Source organism: Durio zibethinus, chromosome 4, assembly GCF_047325235.1.
Source record: "Durio zibethinus cultivar Kanyao isolate XHJ-2024 chromosome 4, ASM4732523v1, whole genome shotgun sequence".
NCBI lineage: Eukaryota > Viridiplantae > Streptophyta > Magnoliopsida > Malvales > Malvaceae > Durio > Durio zibethinus.
Window position 1 is genome coordinate 35,350,590 of NC_143165.1, and position 23,316 is coordinate 35,373,905.

Sequence of the window (23,316 nt, forward strand, 5' to 3'; positions counted from 1 at the left end):
TAATAATTCTAGTAGGCAGAAAGTTACTATTCTATCGCTCGAAAAAAAAAAAAAACATAAAATTTTTTAGTTGAAGTTTGTAAAATTTTTTTAAATGATTTAATAAAAATTTTAATAAAAAATTTAAACTTATAAATTGATAAAATTTTATATAAAAATCAATAATATATAAAAAATATTAAAAATATTATTTATAATTTAAATTTGATTAATATTTATTTAACGAAATAAATATTATTAATATTTTTACTAAAAATATCTAATAAAAATATATATCAAAATTTGTTTATTTTTTAATTTTATATATTTGATTTATATAATAAAATTTTTTAATTTTAATTTTATTTAATCATTTTTAATTAAAATTTTTATAAATTTCTCGTAAAAATTTCATTTAAATCTTCCGTCGTTGATTGATTTGAAGTACTTTAATAAATCAAAGCGTACTAATATTTCTTGGTGGTTGTTCCTCGTGGCCAGACAATTTTTTTTTTTAGTAAGTAGGGGCAATAAATGAATATTAACACTATATAAGATCAGATAGGCTATGTATAATGATGAAATGGGTTTAAATGAGCCCGAACTCCTAAGTTCCTACGACCTTTATTTTTTTTAATTAATTTTGTTGGAATGTTGAAAGTTTGGAATTTAAATTTAAAAATAAAAAAATTAAATCATATTGATTTAAAAAATCTTACTTCTGTTATACTAATTTGATCATGTGTAATTTATTTATAATAATAACATAGCTTATAAAAAAAATCTCATTCTCATTATATAATCTAAATATATATATAATATATCAGATCAATATATATATAATTCAAAATTTAAATTTATTTAATTTATATAGCCACTCTTAAATACTAACATTTAACAAATTTAAAATTTAAATATCAAAACTTATGGCTGTAATATTTTTTAATCCTCAAATTATGATTTTTTTTATAAAAGAATGAAAACATCAATATTAAATGAAAATCAACCATGACATGTTTGACAATGTGACTAATTAATCATATATGTGTTTGTCCATCCAAAATTTCCTAATTATTTTCACCAAGCTTGCTTTAATTATTATATATATATATATAATAGGAAAGGCACATGTGAAAATAATATACCAAATTATAACCAATTATTCATTGCTGGTTTCTTTTATTTGTTATAAGAACCAGAACTACCGGAGATACCATATATGTGTCTGTTGGGCCAGTTTAAAAATATCATTGCTTTTCTTAACATCGATATGACCTCATAAGTTGTACGAACCTCACATTCAAGATATCTTATACTACTAGCCGATTAAAAATCTTAAATTATAGTACTGTTCACCATTTTAAACTTTTCCCCTGGTGTGATATAGACGTTTGTCCCGAAAAGGACCGGATTGGGAGGAATCAGATTCAAAAGTTGCTACTTCTTAGGTGTGCAATTGCAATACTAGCCCATGGAAGATCTGGCAGATTTTTAATGAAATAGATGGATTCAGAAAGGTCCTTGGAACATATTGAATTTGTTCATACCTTTTGCTGATTCTTTGGCAAAATTGGGTTTCGACAGACATGAATTTTTCTATGCTTCATGGTAGGTTGTTGGATGCTTGAGATACTGTGGTTCCATAAGAAGTTTCCCCTCCCCTGTTTATACTTGAAATCTATATCCCTGTTTTATTGGGATATCTACTGTTGTAACAGTTTCCCTGGAATAATGAAAGTCTTTTTATGGCTGACAAAAAAAAAAATCGCCAAAAAAATGAACTAATAATAATAGTCAAACAATGTCTTGTTTCAATTGCAAGGAGAAAGTTTCAGTTACGTGTATTTCATCCAATTATTTAGTTTGATGGTTTGTTGATTGTTCGTTTGGTTTTTTCGTTTGTGTATGAAAAGTTACTGATTATATTATCATTTTTTTACAATTATAATTTGATTATTAAAATTTGTATTATATGATAATAATATTTTATGCAATTATTTCAATTAATATCATTTTTTTTGTAAAAAATTTTTTTGAAGTAAATAAATTGTTCAGTATCTCAAATCATGACAAAATAATTTATCAATTTAAGACAGATAGTTACAAGTCTTATATTTCAAATAATTCTAAAAAATGATTATCGACAGAACTCGAATCCAAAACTCTTTCATCGAAAAAAATAATTTTAATCGTTGAACTAACTGTTTATTGATATTAATATCAATTTTAAATATATAAAAAAGAATTCTATACTTTTAATATTGTAATATAATTAGTGGGGATTTGAATTACATCATATCTTTAATGTAATATAATTGAATTTATTATATTATTAATTAAATTTAAATATTAATTTCATCATATTCATTTAATATGAAATTTTTTAATCATAATTATAATAATAATTATTATTATTTTTAATCTCATAAAAATCAATTTACAAGATAAAAACTTAAATTTTCTTTGTTCTTACTTCTTAGGTACAGCTTGACAAACAAAATTCAATGAATTTTCTGTTTTCCTCGTCTGATGAAAGCACCTGTCGTACGGCATAAAATAATTAATAATCAAGGGTCGGAGTTCATAATTAATGCACCGTCAACTTGAGTCTCACTTTTTTATGTCTATTTATTTGGCACTTAAAAAGCTTAGTTGAAAGGAAGCTATCTATTTCAGGATCAAAGTATAACGAAGGTTTAAGCGAGAACTTATTGTATTAAATTTATAAATCATTCTTTAAAAAAAATTATTAATAATAAATTTTAAATTTTATAAGTGAAATATTATCAATTCAATTAATCTTATTGACCTCAACTATGTATATTTTTACTCTACAATTTTCTTTTAAAAAATGCTCTGTCCTAAAAATATTTCAGTCTCGAAAATATTTTATTATTTAATTTTTCATATAAATAAATTCTTAAATTTTATTTTAATCACATTTCATGCATTTATGAAATAGAGATTTAATCTTATTAATGGCAATCACTAATTTTTGTTAATAAATAAAATTAGAAAGATCGCATCCTAATTTAAAGAAAGAGTAATAAGGGAAATTTTGAAATGAAGAAATTGACGAATGAAGTAGATCTTAAAATGAATAATTAGCTATTTTAAGTTTTTTTTTTAAAGTCACATAAAATTAAAATTATAAATATTAAAATTTAAATCATAATCTTATTAAATATTAATTTTTAAAATTAATTGAAGACATAAATTCCCATGGGTATAAATTTGACTAGAGTGGACCCCATGAGTTAATATTCCCTGGTGAATCAAATAATTAATAATAATACTTCCAAAAGTCAGAAAAAAAAAATAGTGGAACCAGAGGGAGACATTGACACACAGGGACAGGGCGCAGGTGCCACCAAAAAGGGAAAAGAAATAATAATAATAATAATATTTATATTATAATGTGATGAGTTTAACAATCAACACACAAAAAAAGTAGAGATGCTGGTACTTGTTGAGTTGGAAAGAATGGGAAAGATTATGGAAGATTGATTCTCGACACATGCCTGCATCTAAGCAGAGAGGCTGGCAAAGGCAATCATCTCCCCCAGGTGCCCTGGATTCCAAATCTAATCATCTTTTTCTTAAACTACTAATCCAAGTAAAACCCATCGCAAAAACCATGCTTTTTTATTTTAATTTTTTTAATTTGTTGACTTTTCCATAAAAGTCTAACTTACTTGCTTTCAAAGTAGCCTAAACTTTAACTTTCGAAAACAACATGTCCACTTCCCCTTTAAAGCAGCACAAACCAATTGAACTTTTTGGCCATAATTTTCAGAAATTGAGCCTTGAGTATTGCAGGAGAAAGAGAACTTCTAATTTTTCTCTAGTTATTCATTAGTTGAAATTTCCTCAATTTTTGATTCGAAAATTCTTACTATTATTTTTATTTATTTATTTCGTATATATAAAATTAAAAAAAATTATTATATTATAATTTATGTTGAAATGTTAAATAAAAAATATATTTTTTAATTTTTATCAAAACTCGTATAATAATTATTAAAATTTTAAATCATAATATATTTATATATTTTTTAAGGATTAGACTCATAAATCTCCTTTTCTTTCCTTTCTTTTTCGCTTGAAATGCAAGCTACCAAACAAAGGAGTATTCAATGAAATACATAATCCAAAACAGATATAGATGGTCTGCAATAATTTCATGATGAGGATGAACAGGTAAATGGCCCCTTGTTATTGCACTGAAACCTGAGGCCTTTGTCTGTTTTAGTTTTGTTGGTATCCGAAGAATTGGCATCTATAAAACAGACACTGAAACCAAAAAATCACACTATATAAAGTAGAATCCAGGATCCCATGGCACGTTATCATCTCCCTCTATTCTATACGTTTTTTAATTAAGAGTTTAAATGATACATTAATATTCACAAGTTATTCAGATTCGTTTCGAAAAAAATTTGAATTTGATTCGATTATTATTGAGTTGAGCTTGAGCTCAAGTAATTCAACTTATCGATTGAACCGAATTTAAATATTCTTATATCCGACTCAGGTAACTCATAAATTTAATCAAATTTTTATATTTAAATATATTTTTATTATTTTAATTAATAAAATATTTTGAATCCGAGTTCGAGTTCGAGTTCGAACATAAATAATCGAACTTTTATCGAGTATACGAATTGAGCTTATTTTTATATATTAATCGAACTTAATCGAACAAGTTCGAATAGCTCGAATTCGATCACAAATCGAGTTCGAACTTAAAAAATAAAACTCGATCGAGTTCGAACCGAATATTAAACCCCGAATTATGAGTTGAACTCAAATTTTTTACTGTATCAACTCGATTCGATTACACTCTTATTTTTAACTCACTTTTAAGGCGTAGAGAATAATTTGTTTGTTTCTTTCACCCTTCATGGAATTTTCATTTTTTGTTTCTCGAGAATTTTATATATATTTTTTAGATTTAATAATTTACATATTTATATAATATAAAATATTAATAATTTATATATTATTTTATATAAAAATTATATATGCTAATTTATATCAATATAAAAATATAAAATATATTTATAATTTTATTATATTTATTTATAATTTTTATTAAAATTTTAAATTATATTATTTTTAATTTTTTATTCGTATTATTTTTATGCTGTATCACTGTATCATATTTTAAATTATTAAATTTATTTTTTTATTTTAATAAAAAAATTAAAATTAATAATTTAAAATATAATACGATAATATGATATAAAATTATAAAAATTAAAAAATTAAAATTTTAATAAAAAATAAAAATATGTTTATATTATGATATGTATTGTATATATAAAATAGACTATAAATATATGATAATATATATTTTTACGCAAGGCAACCACTCAAATTACTAAAAATAAATCAGAAAAGAAAAAGAGGAAGAGAGAAGTGAGAGTGACAAGTAGTTTGGTGGGTACTGTCAGGGTCTGAAAAGCCAACGTGCCTTGGGTAATTATAAATACGTAGGAAAAAAAAGTTACCCAAAACGATAAAAAAAGATAACAAAGCAGATGGAAGAAAACTAAAGAAAGATAAAGTAAGACAAAATTGTTTGGGACATAACTCAGTTCCCAGAAAGTCAATAAAGTAGTCTTCAAAAAGTTTGGCCCACCCTCAGAGACAAATATACCTATATCCAGGCCCCCATTTAACAGTTATATTACTAAATTACACAACAATTCTTTACTTTTTTTTTGACAATGTAAATCATATATAAGTATTTATAAATTATTTGAATTTAATTTAGATAAAATTTAAATTTAAATTGATTATTATCAAATTAAAGTTAAGTTTGAAGAATTTAATTTATTGAATGAATTGAATTTAAGTATCATAATTCTCAATTTGAATAGCTTAAGAATTTAATCAAAAAATTATATTATAATATATTTTAATTAAAAATTATTATTTTATTTTTATGTATATTTATTAATTTGAACTAAAACTCGAGTCGAAATATAAATAATTAAATTTAAAATCGAACGTAATAATCAAATTTTTTTTATTTAATAAATAAATTTAATCAAACGAATTTGAATATTTTAATTTGAATATTTTAAATTTTTATTTACCATATCAATTTAACTCGATTAAATCGTATTTTTTTCCTTCCAATTTAATCCTAAGAATTAAAATGTAGCTTTTCCGGGATGCGCTGGTTTAACCACCGAGCCAATCTCATTACCACCTTTAAAATTCACTTTACTAGCTTCTTCATTAATACTTTACCTTTCGTGCTCAACTGTCAACTTGTTGTAATAGTACAAACATTTTTTAACCCTTAGGTCGTATAAAATGCAGATATTTGGATGTTGGTCCACGTGAAATCCAATAGAATCAAAGTTTTGAATGCTACTACTACTACTACTATTATTTACAAGAAATGTAACGTTCCGCACGCCTCTCATTGTATGGCTTTATGATGAGACACATCTCTACCTTCATGCCAGAGAATATGACAGCAAACCTCACTGCCTTCCAAGAGCCAAAAAAATTCCCCTGCGTTGTTGTGTATCCTTACTCCATCTTTAATGTTTATCTAATAATCCATATACTTGTATTGTATAAATTATTAATAATTTATATATTTATATAGTGTATATATATAATATTTATTATAATTTATATTATATGTAAAATAAAAAATATAATTTTTAATTTTATTAAAATTTTAATCATATTAATTTTATGTTAGTTTAATCATTTTCCTATCACCTGAGATAGAAGATCTAGGTATCGTTCCTTATCCAAACAATTCTTACCCATCAAGTCATATCAACAGTATTTGCAGTTGAATCCATCAAGTCTTAGCAACTTGAGAATCAGGTCGAGAAATTAGAAGATTTACTAACATGACATCATGGAAATAGTAGGAATTTCGGGGTTGCTGGCTTTGAATACTAGAAAGAAAAGCCCAACCACTGGCCTTGTAGCAGACCCAACTTACAAAAGGGTTTCTTAAGTACCAAATCCAATCTTACGAAAATCCAAACAATTTGCCGACAGCCTAAAGCTTGTTCGGCATTAGATCACATAATTTCAAATATAATATAATAATTAAATAAAAGATATAAAAATATTATGATTTACATTTTTAACAAAAATTATAAATAAATTTAATAAAATAAAAAATATATTTTATATTTTCACATCGATATAAATTATAATACATAAATTTTAAATATAATATGATATAAATACACGAATTATTAATATTTTATTTGATATAAATATACAAATTATCAAATTTATTGTGTATTCTTTCTTTCCGTTAAAAGTAGAGAATAAAATTTGAGTTTAAAGTTTGATTGGATTGGAAATTAAAGTCCGTATTGCATGTAAATACTACATTTATACCGCCTGAAACGGCAAAATATATATATATATATATATATATATATATATATACAAATCATTTACTGAAAGAACTTATATTTCTTTTATTATGACTACGGTATCTATAATTTTTACCCCCTTCTTGGATTTCCTTGTCGCTATGCAGTTGGCTTTACCCTGAGAGAGGTATGCTGAGATGAATGATATAACCAAACAAATTTAAAAATCTCAAGACAAAATCTTAAGAAGGGTGGCCAGTATGGTGGTGGTTAGGTCAATTTACGTCTTGAGAAGTTCACGTATTTGACCCCACTGTGATTCGTTTTTATGAATCAATCATATGAAATCTAGCAATATCAGAAAGGTTGCAGTATAGCCGTTCGATCTTAAGATCGATTCAAAAACTTTTGTTGAGCTGTTTTACAGATTAAATGTACTCTTGGAAGCTTCAATTCATAATTGAATCTTTGGTTTGTACTATTACTTTAAACAATGCAATTCTGCCATTTGTTTGTTAACAAATTCAAAGCTGGAAACCAGAATCATTGTTGTTTTGCCAAGTATGGGAATGGAAGCTGAAGCAGCTGCCAGACACAGAAAACTGCCTGGTTTTTCTTTTGTTCCTCAGAAAAGCTGAACGGAAAAAGAAAAAAAATCAAGGGATTATTAATGAAAGAGACTTTACCCACTAATAATTGAGGGCAACAAGTCAAATGTGTTAGTCCTTTCATTTGATTGATGTTATAAAAAAGAATAGCTCTAGAATGCAAAATTACATGGTTAAAATTTCTTGCAAGGGTACCAAAATATCTCCCGACATCACCAGCAGCTCATCATGACCAGAAAATGTTAGATAGAAAAAAGGTGACCCCTTCTTATATCTCATATAGTTACAATCCAATCTTTTGTGGAGACTTTTGATCGGAGTAAATAATGTTTTATAGATTGAATGCGGTTTCCACAACCTTACTATCAGATGTGAGATTACTTTCTCCCCAATCAACAAGAACGACAAAAAATAAAGAATGAAAGCATAATTTTATTTCCTAAAAATTACTTGAACTAGGTGCTCCTACTCATATTGCTTATTTGAATGGCTTTTTCCTTCCATGGAAGATCCTTCGGCATTGAGGAAAAGTATTTGTTCACAAGATTAACATATTTAATTATGGCATCAATCAAGGCTATAGGTAAGGAGGGCCAGATAGGAAGGTTTCCTGCATAAATCTTTTCTTCGAAATCCGTCCAACCAAGATAAACCAAGATAATAGATTATCACAACTAAGCATATGATTTTGTTATAGATATGATAAGACATTAAACAGAGGAAAATTTTGAAACTGTTCAAGTAGATATTTTAACAAGCATTATTACATTGATGATAGAATGAAATCATGGTTCTTTGTGATCAAATCTGTTGTCTGCATCTGGTTTGTTCAGATTTTCCCACATAATTATTACCTCATAAATTAGGTGATATATGAATTCACATGAAGTATTAATATGATAATAAACCACGTCCAAATCGCAAAGTCTTGTAATTCAGACCGATTCAATAGAGAATCAAACCCCTTTCATTAAGTGTCGGCCTTCATTCACTAGAACAAGTGGTTGCCAATACCTATCTAAATTCTAAGTTTCATCTCGAACAGCCATGTCGATTTTTAATAGAATATTAAACTCTTGATTTAAGTAACTAACGTTCAAATCCTGATAATATCAAGTATAAAAAAATATATATAAAATTTATTTATTTTCGTGATAAGGCATTTGAAGTGTCACCACTCACTTTACCTATAATCTTAGCAGTTGCTACTGTAAAATACTGAATGTGAAAAAGATTCAGTTGGTCGTGTAGAACTTTCAAGGGAGGAATCACAAGAAAAAATATAGCTTCCATTCCAAGTATTCTGCAGATATTTCCTTGGGAATGGAACTTTCAGACAAAGTAAAACGTGCACTGGCATTTTAGAACATGGAAGTTTCTATTCCAATGCTTGTTCAGTTCCTCCAAAAAAGCCTGTTGGAGTCCATGAATTAATGTAAACTTGGACTTGAACGAGTACTGAAGTTGTCATCTATCGACTGAATTTTCTTTTAGCCTTTCGTCAACTTTTAGTATGTTGGGGGGGTGGGTCAAGTCTCAATCAAGTTAAGTTTCCAAGAAAATTCCATTCTTGCAACTTCTAGTGACCACACCAGCCAATCTGTTTACTTTTCTCATTGGTGAAAAAGAGTAGTTTTCGTGATCAAAATGATATATATCACCATTTCAAGCTCTATTTTTCACTGTAATTCACGAAATAAGGCCTTCCATCATCTTTCTTTCAATTTCAGAAAATCACACTAAATTGTCAACGTAGCTTTTTAGAGAATTAATTTTTCTTAACAAAGAAATTCACCTGACATATAAAAAAAAATTACAGATATTGAAACTTTGCATGAATAACAAAGCTAAACTCCAATTTCGACTGACTTTTTTTTTGTAATATATGAAGTGTGCAAAAATAAAAAGGATGAAGCTCAACGTATGAACTGGTGGATTGGGTCAGACCCAAGTTCAAAGTCGACATGGGAAAACCAGCAAACTAGGTCCAATCCAAGTGATAAAACAATGAACTTTAAGTTGTTGATAGGGATGCACCCATTCCACCATTTAGGGACCCATGAGCTAGCCCATTGAAGTTTTGATTTTTCCTGTTGAAGTGTTTGGGCTTAGCTCAGACCTGCCCCCAACCAATACCTTAATTTTTTCTAAAAAATTCTATTTAATTGGAATTTTAATATAATAAATGAAACCTAAAAAGATTTTCTATGAAGTTATGAATACAAAAAAAGCTGCAATCATAATAAAATATTACATTCATATAAAATATCTTTGAAATATAATATACAAACAAATCAATAAATAATTAAACAAATTTAACATAAAATTAGATTGAATTTACCCATGCAGAGACTTGACTATAAACTTTAAGTTTTAAAATGAAACATACAAAATTTTGAATTTAGTATTTGTTGATATATTGTATTAAGATCTTTATATTTTTGGTTTTCTTTTGTTCTTATCATGCAATTTATAGATACTTCTGAAAGTATTTAAAAGTAAAAAAATTATTTTAATTTTCCAAAAAGGAAGCAAATGTGTCATAACTTCAAAATTTAGAAACAATTTATACATACATAATTATTTAATTTATTTAGAATGTTTTATGACAAATTTTAGGTTATTTTATCTAGTTATTAATTTTTTTTTATCATTTTCATAAAAAAACTTCTTACCTGAGTCATCTCAAATCCTAAAATATCCTACTTAATTTATCTTACAAAAATTAATATTAATGGATAATTAATATTATAATAAATAAAATTAATTAAACTAACGAAATTAAGTCAAGTTCCTAAAGTTTATAACTGAAAATGTTAAATGAAAAATTCAATTTAAAATGCAAAACTATTAAATTATTGAACTTAATGTGTATATCACATATGTGATAAGTCCAAAAATAAAAAAAAAAAATTACAAATTTTAGTAGTGTTTTCATTAAAAATTATGATGAAAATTTTATCATTCTTTACTATCAATTTTACTTCATATATTATTGATAAAGTTTTTTAGTTAGATCAATTTATTTTTTTATTTTTATTATAGTAATCATTAAATTGTTTTTATTTAGAAATTTCATCAATTTGACACAAAGAACTCTACAAAAAAAAAAATTATATCACTTTTTTTTTATTGTTAGATCATGGGAATTCAACAACATGACATTTCTACAAGTCTACTAGTATAATATTCATAAGAAAGATTGAAGAATAATTAATTTTATTACCAAAATTTGGAGATATATTTTTAATCATCAAAATAAAATAGGGTGTTTGATTTTTTTTTGAAATGTTAGATAGGCCTAAATATTTCATGATTTATTTTGATTTATCATGAATTGGTAATACTTGGAAATTCATCATTTGCAATGAGATTGCAATGAGAATAGATTGATCAAAAGTTTCATTTGGCAAAAGAAAAAGAAAAGGAAAAAAGATATGAAAAGAAATGTCACATTGACTTCATTGAAAAAAAATAAAAAGCCTATATTTGTCCACATATATAAAGGTTGAAAAACATAAAGCTATGACACCACTATTGTTAAAAAAAAAAAAACAAAATAAAATAAAAAGAGAGGAGATAAAAAGGTTTTTTTTGGGTAAAAAAAAGGTAAAGGCATGTTTTTTTTTAATGTAAAATTAAAATATAAAAAATTGAATAAAATAAAGTAAGTGAAGAAAATGAGAAGAGGACAAGAATTAAATTTTTTGTTGTTAGATTATTTATTTATTTTATATTAAATAAAATTATTTATAATAATTTTTTTAAAAAGGGAAAGTCCCATATATAAAAAACTCTCCTTTGATAGATACACATTTTTAGGACTTTCTCATTCTCTTTCTCTTTCTCTTTCATAGGTTTTTTTTTTTCCTCTTTTCTCTCTCATCTCTCTTTTTTTTTCTCAGGTTTCTCTCTCCTCTCTCTCTCTCTCTCTCTCTCCAGAAAGGGCAAAACCCTGAAGAGCCGTTTACACACCCAAGTAAGTTTTCTCTCTCCTCTCACTTCCATCCTCTTTTCGTTTCTTTTTTTTTTTTTACCCATTTCTCTCTCTTTGCTTTCTCTTTCTAACAATTTTGAATATATGGGTCCTTACTCCTTTGTTGTACTCTTAAACGTTTCATATATGTATATATTTTGTTTATTTGTTTGTTTGAGCTTTGAAGAAGGTGAAATTGTGAGGGAGATCTAGGATTTTATAAAGTTTCCAATTTGAAATCCCCAACATTTTATTCAAGTTTTTGTTTTTGTGGGTTTTTTTAGCTATATTTAGTAGATCTGATTATGGGTTTTGATGCATGCAAAGTTTGGATCTCGGGAAAATGTGGGGAATTAGAAATTGATTTGAATGTGAAAGTTTCCATTTTCCTATTGGGTATCTTTAGATTCCCATTTCTGTTGCTTTGGAATCTTAGATGGTATGTCTTTTGTTTACTGTGGATTGAGATATTTGGTTTCTGTATCTTGGATCTGCGGAAATGTAAAGTCTGACAATGGAAATTTAGCTCATTGGAGGTGGGTTTTTTGGGTTAAAGTTAGAAATGTAACATTTCGCTGCCCTTTATTTTCTCGGGAACCGAACAGATTATTAGGCAGTCTTTGAATTTTGAATGTTGTTTTTGTCCGATCTTTTGTTTGACTTTGTATTTAGTTGGATCTGGCTTTGTTCTTGCTTGATGTAATTGTGTTAAATTTCTTATTTGAAGCCTTGGTTTTTGTTTAAATGTTTCTGTTTTCCGTTCTGTTTTCATTTTCATGGTCTTAGCTGGTTATTTTATGGGAATGTTAAGAAGGATTTCAATGGTATTAATGGGATAATTTGAATCATGGTGAAAGTTTAATCATTCTGTTTTATTGTTGATTATATGTAGTTTCATGGATGATGATGTCTTGAACATGCGTAATTGGGGTTACTATGATCCGTCCTTTAAAGGGCATCTTGGTCTGCAGCTCATGTCTAGCATGGCTGAGCGGGACACAAAGTCTTTTTTTCCTGGTCGTGATCCCAATCTCATGGTTACTCCCAATGCTGCCTTTCACCCACGGGACTGTGTTGTTTCAGAGTCACATATCCCCATGAATTATGTTAGAGATAGTTGGATTAGCCAGAGAGAAAAGTTTTTCAACATGTTACCGGCCACTACTCCTAATTATGGCATTCTTCCGGAAACTTCGGCAGCTCATTCATTGCCAATTTTGCAGCCACCACCCGATTCTTCAACAAGAGATGAGAGGATGGTGGGTAAAGTTGAAGAGCCACCAGCTAATAAGGAAGGTGTTCAATTGAAGAAAAGGCAGGGTGGGGCTTCCCCAAAGACGCCAAAGGCTAAAAAGCCTAGGAAGTCAAACGATAATACCAATGCTACTGTTCAACGTGTGAAGCCTGCAAAGAAGAGTATGGATATTAAAATAAATGGGTATGAAATGGATATTTCTGGCATTCCAATTCCAGTTTGCTCTTGCACTGGAATCCCTCAGCAATGTTATCGATGGGGATGTGGTGGTTGGCAATCTGCTTGTTGCACCACAAATGTATCCATGTATCCTTTGCCGATGAGCACCAAAAGGCGTGGTGCGAGGATAGCAGGGCGGAAAATGAGTCAGGGGGCATTCAAGAAGGTCTTGGAGAAACTTGCAGCTGAAAATTATAACTTTAGTAACCCAATTGATTTGAGGACTCATTGGGCAAGACATGGTACCAACAAGTTTGTCACTATCAGGTAGATTTAAATTGGTGGTAATGATAGAGGGACTCCATCGCATATGGTCTGCTTTACCTGTATATGTTTATGTGGCCGTCTGCGGAGATCCATGATGCATTGTAGTTCATGAATTTTCAGTCGTGAGAATGTTTTAAAATTTGAACATCGTAGTTCTTTCAAACTTAGTTTTTCATTTATGCTTGTGCTTTAAGAACACCCCTTTATTCTGGCCACCCACTTTAAGTTGTGGATGAGTTTTTATTTGTTGGATCCAGTTGGATAATCACCTCTCATCCACTCGGCAAATGTTATTAAGACTGGCAGCTGAATGCTGCTTTTCCTGGCTATCGTTTAACCGACATCAATGACATCTATTTTATTCCATTTATTAGCATAAACTTTTAATGTTATTAAGAGGTGATTTTGATCTAATGTTGTGTTTTCTTTGCTGAATTGCATCACTGAATCTGTCTTATTAAATCCTTTCAGATTTTTATTTCTCTTTTTGGAGAAGAGGGGGCAGGGGGTTGGAGGTTGGGTTGGATTTAAGCATTTTCTTGGTGAACACAGTCTGAGGTCTAAAATCTATAGGCTCTCCCCTTTTACTGAATATAAATTGATGTGAGGTTTGCATTCTGATGATACTCGTGTTATGTCAAAGATGAAAGTTGGTTAAAACTTAAAAGTTGATTAAATCTATGCTGATTCATGTTCTCTAATCTATATTGCATAGATTTTAGAATCAATACTTTCCGCTTTTGCATTTATTTAGTTATACTAAAAGACATAGAATCATCTTTGTTGGGAACTCTCCAAATTGTTCTAGTTGATGAAATAAGGCATGATTTATTGTGCATTTATGTTAAAGCCTTTTTAAAAGTCATTTGTTACTTGATATGTTGGTCGGTTACCTATGGTTATTCGTGCCTCGAGATATTTCTGGAGTACCAAACAGCTATGCTGAGTAGAAGTTCTCCTTATTCTTTAAGTTGCTAACAGAGAGGGAAGAGAGGCACATTGTAGCAATACCTAAGAAAATGTTGACCAAGATCAAGAACCAATCTTCTCTGTTTAGCTCCTCCAAATTTTTCCTTTTTTCCTTTTTTGTTGCTAGCAGGGAAGAAAAAGAGGAACATTGTGGAAATTCCTAACAAAATGAAGCTTAATTTCTTAAGCCATTTGAAATATCTATTTTCTTTTTGATGGCTATGACCGCAATTGTGCGTAAGTATTCCCTGTCTAATTTCTTTCTACCTGCCTTATGTGCTTTTTTAGTTTCAATCACTGGATGATAATGATTTTCACCTAATTGCTGGGATGTTTACGAGATTGAGGCTGTTAGCTGATCTCTTGCTGACTTCCTTCCCACCTCTTTGATATTTGTTTGGGTTTATTGGAAAGACAACTTCTGTTTTTATTGTTGTGAAAAGAGAGCATATAGAGACAATTCATTGCAGGTATTAGTGGAAAGAAGTAACTAATCTATAGCAGTTAATAACGTTACTCTCTAAGAGCATGGAATTTATTGTGCTACAGTGAAAGCTGCAGTGGTTAGCAGTTATAAAATAATTATAGTTTTAAGCATCAGTTGTGGAAATGCTGGGCAATTGATTCTGTTGAGGTGCATGTTCCATTATTTACCTGACTGTCCCTCTCAAAAGTCATTATTGTCTGATGCTTTCTTAAGCAACTGAAAGTTAAAACTGGTAAGATACTCTCTAAATTGCATAAAACATGTTTTGAAGCATTCTGTTACTAAGATTTGTGTATGTTGTTTCCAAAATATCTAAGTATCTCTAATAGAATAATATTGTCCTAAGATCTATACGAGATTGCTTGCTGATCAAGGTGGTTTGTTGTCATTTGAGTGCTGTGTTAAGGACAAATTTTGTTATTTCTTTTGTTAGATGTTGTGTTATTTATTGTAAGATCCATTTGCATATGGTTAACATTGTAAAGGACAGATTCCATATTTTGTTTATCTGTTGCATCTTTCCTCCCATCCCCTGCTAAACTCTGGTTCAAACAAGTTGAATGGTAGTTTCTTAATTGTTGTTATTAGTATTAATATTTTTAATTATTTTGATAGATGAAGGCAAGTTAGTTGTTGCTTGACATTTGAATCATCCATTGATCATTTTATGGTATAGGTTGCCACATCATAGCATATTGCATACGCTTGTGTACTACGAAATCGATTCTAAGATCAGCCAGACATTTTAGTTGAGGAATGTCAAAAAAACTTATTTAGGTTTGATCTCATTTTTTGTGGTTAACAATGAAAGACCCTTGTCAAATCCATATTGTTGAATGTATATGGACTCTGGAAGCTCATATTTTAGGTTAACCAAAGCAACCCTGCCCAATTTTGTCTTTGAAATTGTTTGACATTGCAAGTATATCAGGATAATTGTAGCTTTCTGGAGTAAAGGGCTGCTGATCAGTCAGCAATCTAAGATTTTTTCATAACATTAATCTTCTTTCTCGTAGAGAAGTAGTATGCGTGGAGACGGAAAGCAAAATACAACCAGTGGGAGGGTGATGAATCTGACAAAACCAATTATGGCTACAAAACGAAAATATAGACCGATTTTTAGTTGAAGGAAATGAAGAAGCTAAAATAATAATAATAATAATAATAATAATAAAACACTGAAACTTTGACGAGGAAATGGAAATATACCAGACAGAAAGATTGTAGCAAGATAAATGTATATCAATCGAGGTTCAGCATCATCATCTGCATAAACAAAGAAACAATTCAAATGATAAACATCAGAAAAAATTTTCATGTTTTTGAGAGAAGATGCAAAAAGAAGACTGGCCAACGAACCATATTCTTCCACACATTCAAAGAGAAAATCAGTATCTGTAGATGCAAGGCGGCAGCCACGACCCTTTGCCTTGCAATCTCTACACTCAACCGACCATCTCATCTCAAACCCTGATTCCTGCATCTTCAAGACTGTTTCGTAAGAAGGCTCCACTCTTTTTTCATAGAGTGCAGGGACAATTGCAATAACCTCGCATGAATTGGAACATCATACGAGGAATATGGGTACCCAGTTATGTTGACATAAACATGAGATGTATTTCCACTCAAACAAGGTACTCTACTATTAGCCAGATCGCTGATATTGTTGGAACACCGAACATAATTTAAATTGTACGAGTAACTGTAATCAGCCAGTCCTGGATACCTAGCATCCTGCCACACTTCCTCCAATGACAATGATCTGTATGGAAGACTGCGGCTTCCGTCGGCTAAGTTAACATCAGCAACACGAAGTGTGTGGTGTCGTAGGAAATCCTTTTCACGTAGTATGATCCTCCATGGAAATTCAAGATGGTGGTGTTGTTCTTGCAAGAAAGTTCGAAATCAGGATCACCGCAACCAGCTGGATCTTCCTTTAGGCGGAAAGGGTAGCTGATATTGTGTATTTCACCGCATGAAGATGAACATATTCGTGGATTTTTTCTTGCTTCAGTTTCATTAATGAATAGAAAGGCCAATAAACAACACAGAGCTAACAATTTTTTCATTCTCAAATCTCGTAATTGAATAGCGATTGCTTAAGTTTCTAGATTTTCTTGAAGTTTATTTATAGAACACAAAAGTTTTGCGCTGGGAGCTTTCAACTTTGGTCAACAAGACGCGTTTTCGACACCATAAAAAGTTTCTTCTCGTACATTATAAAATAGCCCATCGAAAAGGAAGAACAGGCTGAAGCCGTAAGTACGCTGATTGTGGACAATTTGGGTTATTGACAATCTAAATGGACATTACTTTTCTTTATAAAAGAGAAAATGAACAGTTCTCTTCCTTTGCCAAACATATATACGAACTAGTATTTTTGTTAGGATTAATGTGTAAATTAGCCTCTAAACTATATCATTTTTTGTAATTTGATACCTATGGAAACAAAATTCATAATTTGGTATTGAATTTTGTTTTCATCAAGCATTTTACATTATTAACTAACTGTATTAGGTAAAATGATGATATGATAAATATTGATCAATGAAAATTTATCACGTCTCATGATTTTATTCATTGATTTTTTTACTACATCAGTATATTATTAACAGAATTGATGTTTGGGACAAATAATATGACTGAATAAAAATTTGAATACAAAATCAAAATTTTTTTTTCTAAGTATCAATTAATTAAAAGTTATATAATTCAAGAGTCAAATTACGTGTTAATCTTTAATAAAAAAAAAATGCGTGCATAAAGATGGATGTTCCTGCATTACTATCTACACATAGAAAAGTTCATATCATGATGTCATTTGAAAAATATAGAGGCAGAGGACAGAAAAACACTTGTATTTATAAACTCGGTCTAATGATTTTTTTTCCTTTTCAATTTTTGTTTGTTTTTGTATATGTAATCCAAAAGGAATTGTCAGGAATTGATTGAAGGTCCTTGGAGGCAAAGCTAGACACAACTGTTCCAAGTACTAGCAAGAAACTGATTAAATCCGGAATTTCATAATGATTATAAACAGGCACATCATCAATGGTTACAAGAGGTAGATCTCTAGCAGCAGCTGTTTTCTTTTCAATAAAGAAACTATTTTTATCTCCATTGATCTTTCTATTTTCCTCAAAAACCACCCATTTGTCTGTTATTATTGTCTTCAAAGCTCCCTTTGATTCTCTCTGCTCAACAATTGCACCATTTTCTTCTCTCACAACTATTGCCATTTGGTTCTTTTCCTTGAAATCCACGAAGTCCTTGCATGTCTTCTCCGAAACCCCATTGACTATTCTCTCAAGTTCTTGAACATCTTCCTCCGGAATCTGAGTAACTGTGCGGAATTCGTTGGCATTTAAAACGCCATATTCCTTGCAAATTCGAATAATAGAGAAAGTTCTTCACCCTGTGTCATTGCCTTTTGAAGAATTTTGAGGGCTATGGCTGCTTCAAGTTTACCAACTGAATATATTTTAACAAAACTTTTGCAATCTCACTGCATATTCTGCTGTGAGCTCAAATATCTCGATGATGATAAATCCATGGCTTCGAGAATTAAACGAACCTTCATATTATCCGCTCGAGGCCTAATCTGGAGCAACATATCAAGCTAAGATTGCCACTTCTGAAGCTACAAAAGCTGCTGAACCATCAATAGACGTTTCTCGGCTTTTTGGTTGTCTTGCTCAAGCGAAAAGATTGCTCTTTGATCTAGAAATTTGAAGTAAGCACGAATAAAAATATTGAAACCCCATGTTTTGCTTGGCCTGGAACGTCCGTCCATGAAACTTGACAGATCAAATGGCAAACAACCCATCTTCTAATGATGGCAGCCTCCAGATCAGGATCCTAAAGGAACAGTTTTTGGAAAAATTGGCCACGACTATGCTGTTATTGTCTTTGATAGCAGCGGTGACCCTCTTCCATAGCGTCATTTTGTCATGTTGAATCGTAGCCCAAAGAGGAAAGGGGAAAAGGCAGCGGATTGGGGTGATGAAGCCATTTTCTCTCTATTTCGGCTTTGGTGTAGTTGCAACTTTGTTTGCCCTCAGTTCTTTATTGTTTGTCACTAAAAAATTTTTGGTTCAACAAATTGAAATTCAACAGTCAATAATTGGATGTCTGCAAATATGGCTAACACCAAAGAAGCAGCCATATTTTCCGGCTAATTGAATTAGTGGCTGTGATTTGACGACGATTGGCTGTCATTGCCATTTGTTGATACATGTTTGGACCGTCGCTACATGTTTGCCTTATTCATGGTTACTTATTATTTTCTTATTTTGAGCTCTCTCTCTTCACGTGTTTCTGTTTTGGCAACAAATGGTGAAAATCATAGGCTATAGTATACGGGTTTTAGGGACAAATTTGCTCAACTATTAGATCCTTCTTGCACATTAAAATTTTAAACTTCAATTTCGAGGTTTTGATTTCAAATCGAGAAGATTTTCTTTTAGCGTGTAGTTTCTTGAGCTTAAACCTACATGTGTTTTGGGTTGAAAACGCAACCTGTGACATTGTTTCCTTGTTAAAACTTAAGCTATAGAGAGTTCTTGCAGAAAGTGCTTAGAAACTATTCAATTCAAGCGATAGCATTCTAGAACAAAAACCAGAAAACAATGACTAATAACAATGGATGATTTCTTCAATGACAGGAGAGAATTGTTGGAGAAAATTTCAAAACTACTCAATTTCAATTGTTACCCTTCTGGAAGAGAAAACATAAGAAAGTAGCCAATAATAGAACTTAATGATGGATGTCCTTTAATGAGAGGTTCTTGGAGAAAAAAAAAAAAAAACCCAAAAATATTGAATTTCAAGCGGCTTCATTGTAGAAATTACCATAGTATTAGAGCGTAGGATAGCACTCTAGCAGAGGCGTTACATGACGGAAAATGAGAAAAGGGAGGGAAAATAACAAAATAATGAACAGCTGCCAACATCAGAAAGGGGTAAAATGAGAAAAAATCTGCTAATGCTTGCCAACTTGTTAGCTCATTAGCCCTTAATGTGCCACATTGCAAACATACAGAGAGGAATCTGATGCTTTGTAACCACCTGAACGTGATAGATGGTCAATTTACCTTTTCAAATATTCTTGTCTCAGCCCTGCAGTTGAAAGGGGGAGAGAAAGAGAAATGGAGAAAGAGATTTACAGAGACCGCCAGAGAAACCACGAATGCTATCTTGGTGACTATGCAATCGATGGTTGCAGTGAGTTCATTCCCAGGAACACCCTGGAAAGCCACTGTAAAGCCTGTGGCTGCCATAGAAACTACCATCGGAAAGTCCTTTTAATAGACTTGGAAGTACAATCTCCTGAAAAGGGCCATGGTATTGGTAAGTCCTTTTGGAGCCTAAGAGAGGCAAAGAGGATCGCTAGGCAGCATCATGTTCTTCCGGTCTCGATTTCACAGGAAGTGCAGCAGAATTCCGATCACTACAGCTTCAAGCAGAGGAAATCGAAGTTCAGCAGGGGACAGAGAGAAGCTATGAGAACATTTGCGGATAGCCTAGGCTGGACCATGAGGAACAAAGGTCGTCAAGCGGAGATAAACAGGTTTTGTGAAAGAATTGGTGTTAGCAGGCTTCTTTTCAAGAACTGGCTAAACAATAACAAGAAGTTTTACTTCAATGGGACTGTGTCTACATCCAGAGTTACCAGTTCCTCTACTAAGGCTGTTTAGAGTTCTGTGATTTTCCCCTGCTTTTAGAATAAGAATGTTGTCTCGAGGCATGTAATTATTTTATCATGTTTTATCTCTTCTTCTATCCTAGCCTGGTGCAACAATTAATTACCCCTTCCGGTGAAATAATATCCTTCTCCTTTTCCTTTGAAGTCAGGCAAATCGAAATAAAAAAGCCATATATATACTAGGAATGCTCAATACTGTGTATTTATGTATGTATGTCTGTGTGATATTGGCAAGTTCAATGAGAATGACTAATGGAATAGCTGACAGTTTTATTACTTCGAAGGCTTCATCAAGAAAAGTCGCATTTGGAACATGTAGAATGGAGTCCGCACACCAGCTCAGGGCCTCAGGCCCTCCCTACTACAACCCTCCCTCCCAGGTACAGATAAGTGTCTTAAAAGGGTGTTTGTGTATATGGGCCCTCCTTTGTTCATGGTTAAGATTTAATGGCCCAAAATTTTTTTCGAAGTTAAATCTAAATTGCCTAAACATTTAAGCATGTTTCAAATGCATTTGGCTCTTCCTGGGCTTTGATGTAACATTTGGTTTTTGACTCATAGCCCATAAATGTAACATTTGATTACAGAGAAATGAACAACGGCTAAAGCTTAGAGCAAAAGAAAGGCAGCTATCTCGTGCTTTTCGCTCTCTATTTAGATTTTGCCTCATTTTATGCACTATCTTTTTAAACTTTTTGGCTCTACAACAGCCAACAGAGGTACATGCCATAATATCACTGCTCATGCATGTCTCATCCGCTGCATTTTCCAATGTATACCATAACCCAAGAAAAAACAAAGGGAGAAAAAGTGGGAAATTGTAAGATTTTCAACCAAACTACAGCTGCTCTGGTTCTTTAAAAGCATGAAAGGATGAGTTAAAAAGCTCTCTCCAATTTTAATGTACACAGAGACCAAGCAAATTAATAAAGAAAGAAAAAGGTGAAAAAAAGTGTGAATATGGTGGGGAATCTTTCTTCATCTTTCACTGTACAGGCGATCCCACGGAGCCTCCTCTCTCTCTCTCTCTCTCTCTCCCCCTCCTGCTTCCCCTTTTCATGCTTTCTTTCTCTTTTTCTTCTTCTCTCTTCCCCACTTCTTTTATTTTGACTACCTCTCTCTCTCTCTCTCTTTCACAGATATAAAATAAGATTTTCTCTGCACCAGGCATGATCTTAAGAGCATATTTCCCTACAGAATTTGCATGTGGGTATGTTTTTGTAAGTCCTTTCATCTCTCTCTTTCCTTCTCCGTCATTGTTTCCCAAATTGGGAAAATTGGCCTCTTTTTACTATCCCTATTTTGTTAGCAGATAACCTGCCTCATGAGCTTGCTGCATTGTGTTTACATGGTTCAATTAATATATTTCGTTTCAGGATAGAAAAGAAGGGGAAGTTCCACTAATAGATGAGAGGGTGGTAGTATGGACTTGCACCATCATGCAATCGAGTTCGACATCGACTTCTGGCCTGTTGAACATCCTATGGAGCCACAGGATGAAGATCGGCCTGTAAAATGCCCCATGCCATCTTCTTCCATCAATGTATGTTATAATGTTCTTATATTTCCGGTCACAATTTTCTGCATGAAAACTTGTGCTGTAGCAAGCATTTCTTTGGTCAGAATGATTCATTTGCCAGAAGAAGTTTGAATTAAGCCTACCTTTTTTACTGTTACTTTTTTTTTTCAATTTATCAAAAAAAAAAAACCGTCAGTGAACCTAGAATATTGAACATTTTTCTTCATTGCTAGATTCTTTGAAGAAGAAAACAAAGAGTCAATTTAAGGGTGGTTCCGAACATCTTTCTTCGGGAAGACAACAATTTTGACATGTAAAATATATATTCTTTTTGTAGGAAGGAAAAGGTCATGAAGAAAGGGTTGCAGCTGAGAGCTTTCGGAAGAGATCGGAACTACCAGAAATGGTGAAGAAAGGAATTGCGGTGGCAACAGAACCACCAGTAAGAGCGGTGCGTAAAAGGCTTCATCACACTCTCACCCGCGACGACCACACAATGAGGCCTCTTGTCAGAATACCTTCTCTTCCCTCCACTCCCAACTCAGAATCTTACCATTTCCCAAATTCTTCAGGAATTCGACCAGTTTAACCCTTGAAAAGGTATATGCAAAATGCAAGCCACAATTTTCTCATCCTTTTAAATTCTGTAATGTTTGGTTTCAAATGCATTGGGAAAAATGAGAGATTCAGCTTGATGTAGGAAAAAGAAATCCTAGATATAGCCCAGGCTTCATAACTATAGTACTAGCATGTTGGAATAGATGTGATCTGTATATTATCTATATCCAAAGTTTTTTCTTAATGATGAACAACTATGACTTCTTGGACGATCAAATTTTAATTAAAACTGCATTTTCTAGACTTCTGCTGTTTAAAAATGGTATTTCGGCTTCAACAGGGGCTGATAATAGAAAGCAGATATTGCATTGTATCAGTCTGCACAAAGAAAAACTTGCATCTAACTGA

At 31.1% G+C, this 23,316-nt stretch overlaps 2 protein-coding genes, 1 long non-coding RNA gene and 2 pseudogenes across 5 annotated transcripts; 3 read left to right on the forward strand and 2 right to left on the reverse strand.

The window, feature by feature from the left end:
- The first annotated feature begins 11,769 nt into the window (after positions 1-11,769).
- LOC111287048 (protein BASIC PENTACYSTEINE2-like) lies at positions 11,770-14,037 on the forward strand. 2 transcript variants are annotated; one of them, XM_022877219.2, is made up of 2 exons: positions 11,770-11,933; positions 12,823-14,037. In XM_022877219.2, exon 2 carries the CDS (start codon positions 12,827-12,829, stop codon positions 13,673-13,675), a length of 849 nt encoding a protein of 282 aa, XP_022732954.2. In that variant the 5' UTR covers positions 11,770-11,933; positions 12,823-12,826; the 3' UTR covers positions 13,676-14,037. The 2 variants fall into 2 exon arrangements, with proteins under 2 accessions (XP_022732954.2, XP_089616192.1); XM_089760066.1 differs by lacking the exon at positions 11,770-11,933 and adding an exon at positions 12,016-12,369.
- Positions 14,038-15,888: 1,851 nt separating this feature from the next.
- On the reverse strand, positions 15,889-17,527 carry LOC149519365 (uncharacterized). Its single transcript, XR_016341798.1, has 3 exons — positions 16,487-17,527; positions 16,337-16,393; positions 15,889-16,219 (listed from the first exon to the last, which is right to left on the reverse strand). It is a non-coding gene; the product is annotated as an uncharacterized LOC149519365 (long non-coding RNA).
- Positions 17,528-18,000: 473 nt separating this feature from the next.
- LOC111289036 (putative clathrin assembly protein At1g25240 pseudogene) lies at positions 18,001-19,443 on the reverse strand (annotated as a pseudogene).
- Positions 19,444-20,274: 831 nt separating this feature from the next.
- On the forward strand, positions 20,275-20,823 carry LOC111289037 (zinc-finger homeodomain protein 14-like). The gene has a single exon (XM_022879911.2). It carries the CDS (start codon positions 20,275-20,277, stop codon positions 20,821-20,823), a length of 549 nt encoding a protein of 182 aa, XP_022735646.1.
- Positions 20,824-21,837: 1,014 nt separating this feature from the next.
- Positions 21,838-22,946, forward strand: LOC149519366 (uncharacterized; annotated as a pseudogene). The gene is made up of 3 exons (XR_016341897.1): positions 21,838-22,051; positions 22,208-22,374; positions 22,688-22,946. The product of XR_016341897.1 is annotated as an uncharacterized LOC149519366 (transcript).
- The last annotated feature ends 370 nt before the right edge of the window (positions 22,947-23,316 follow it).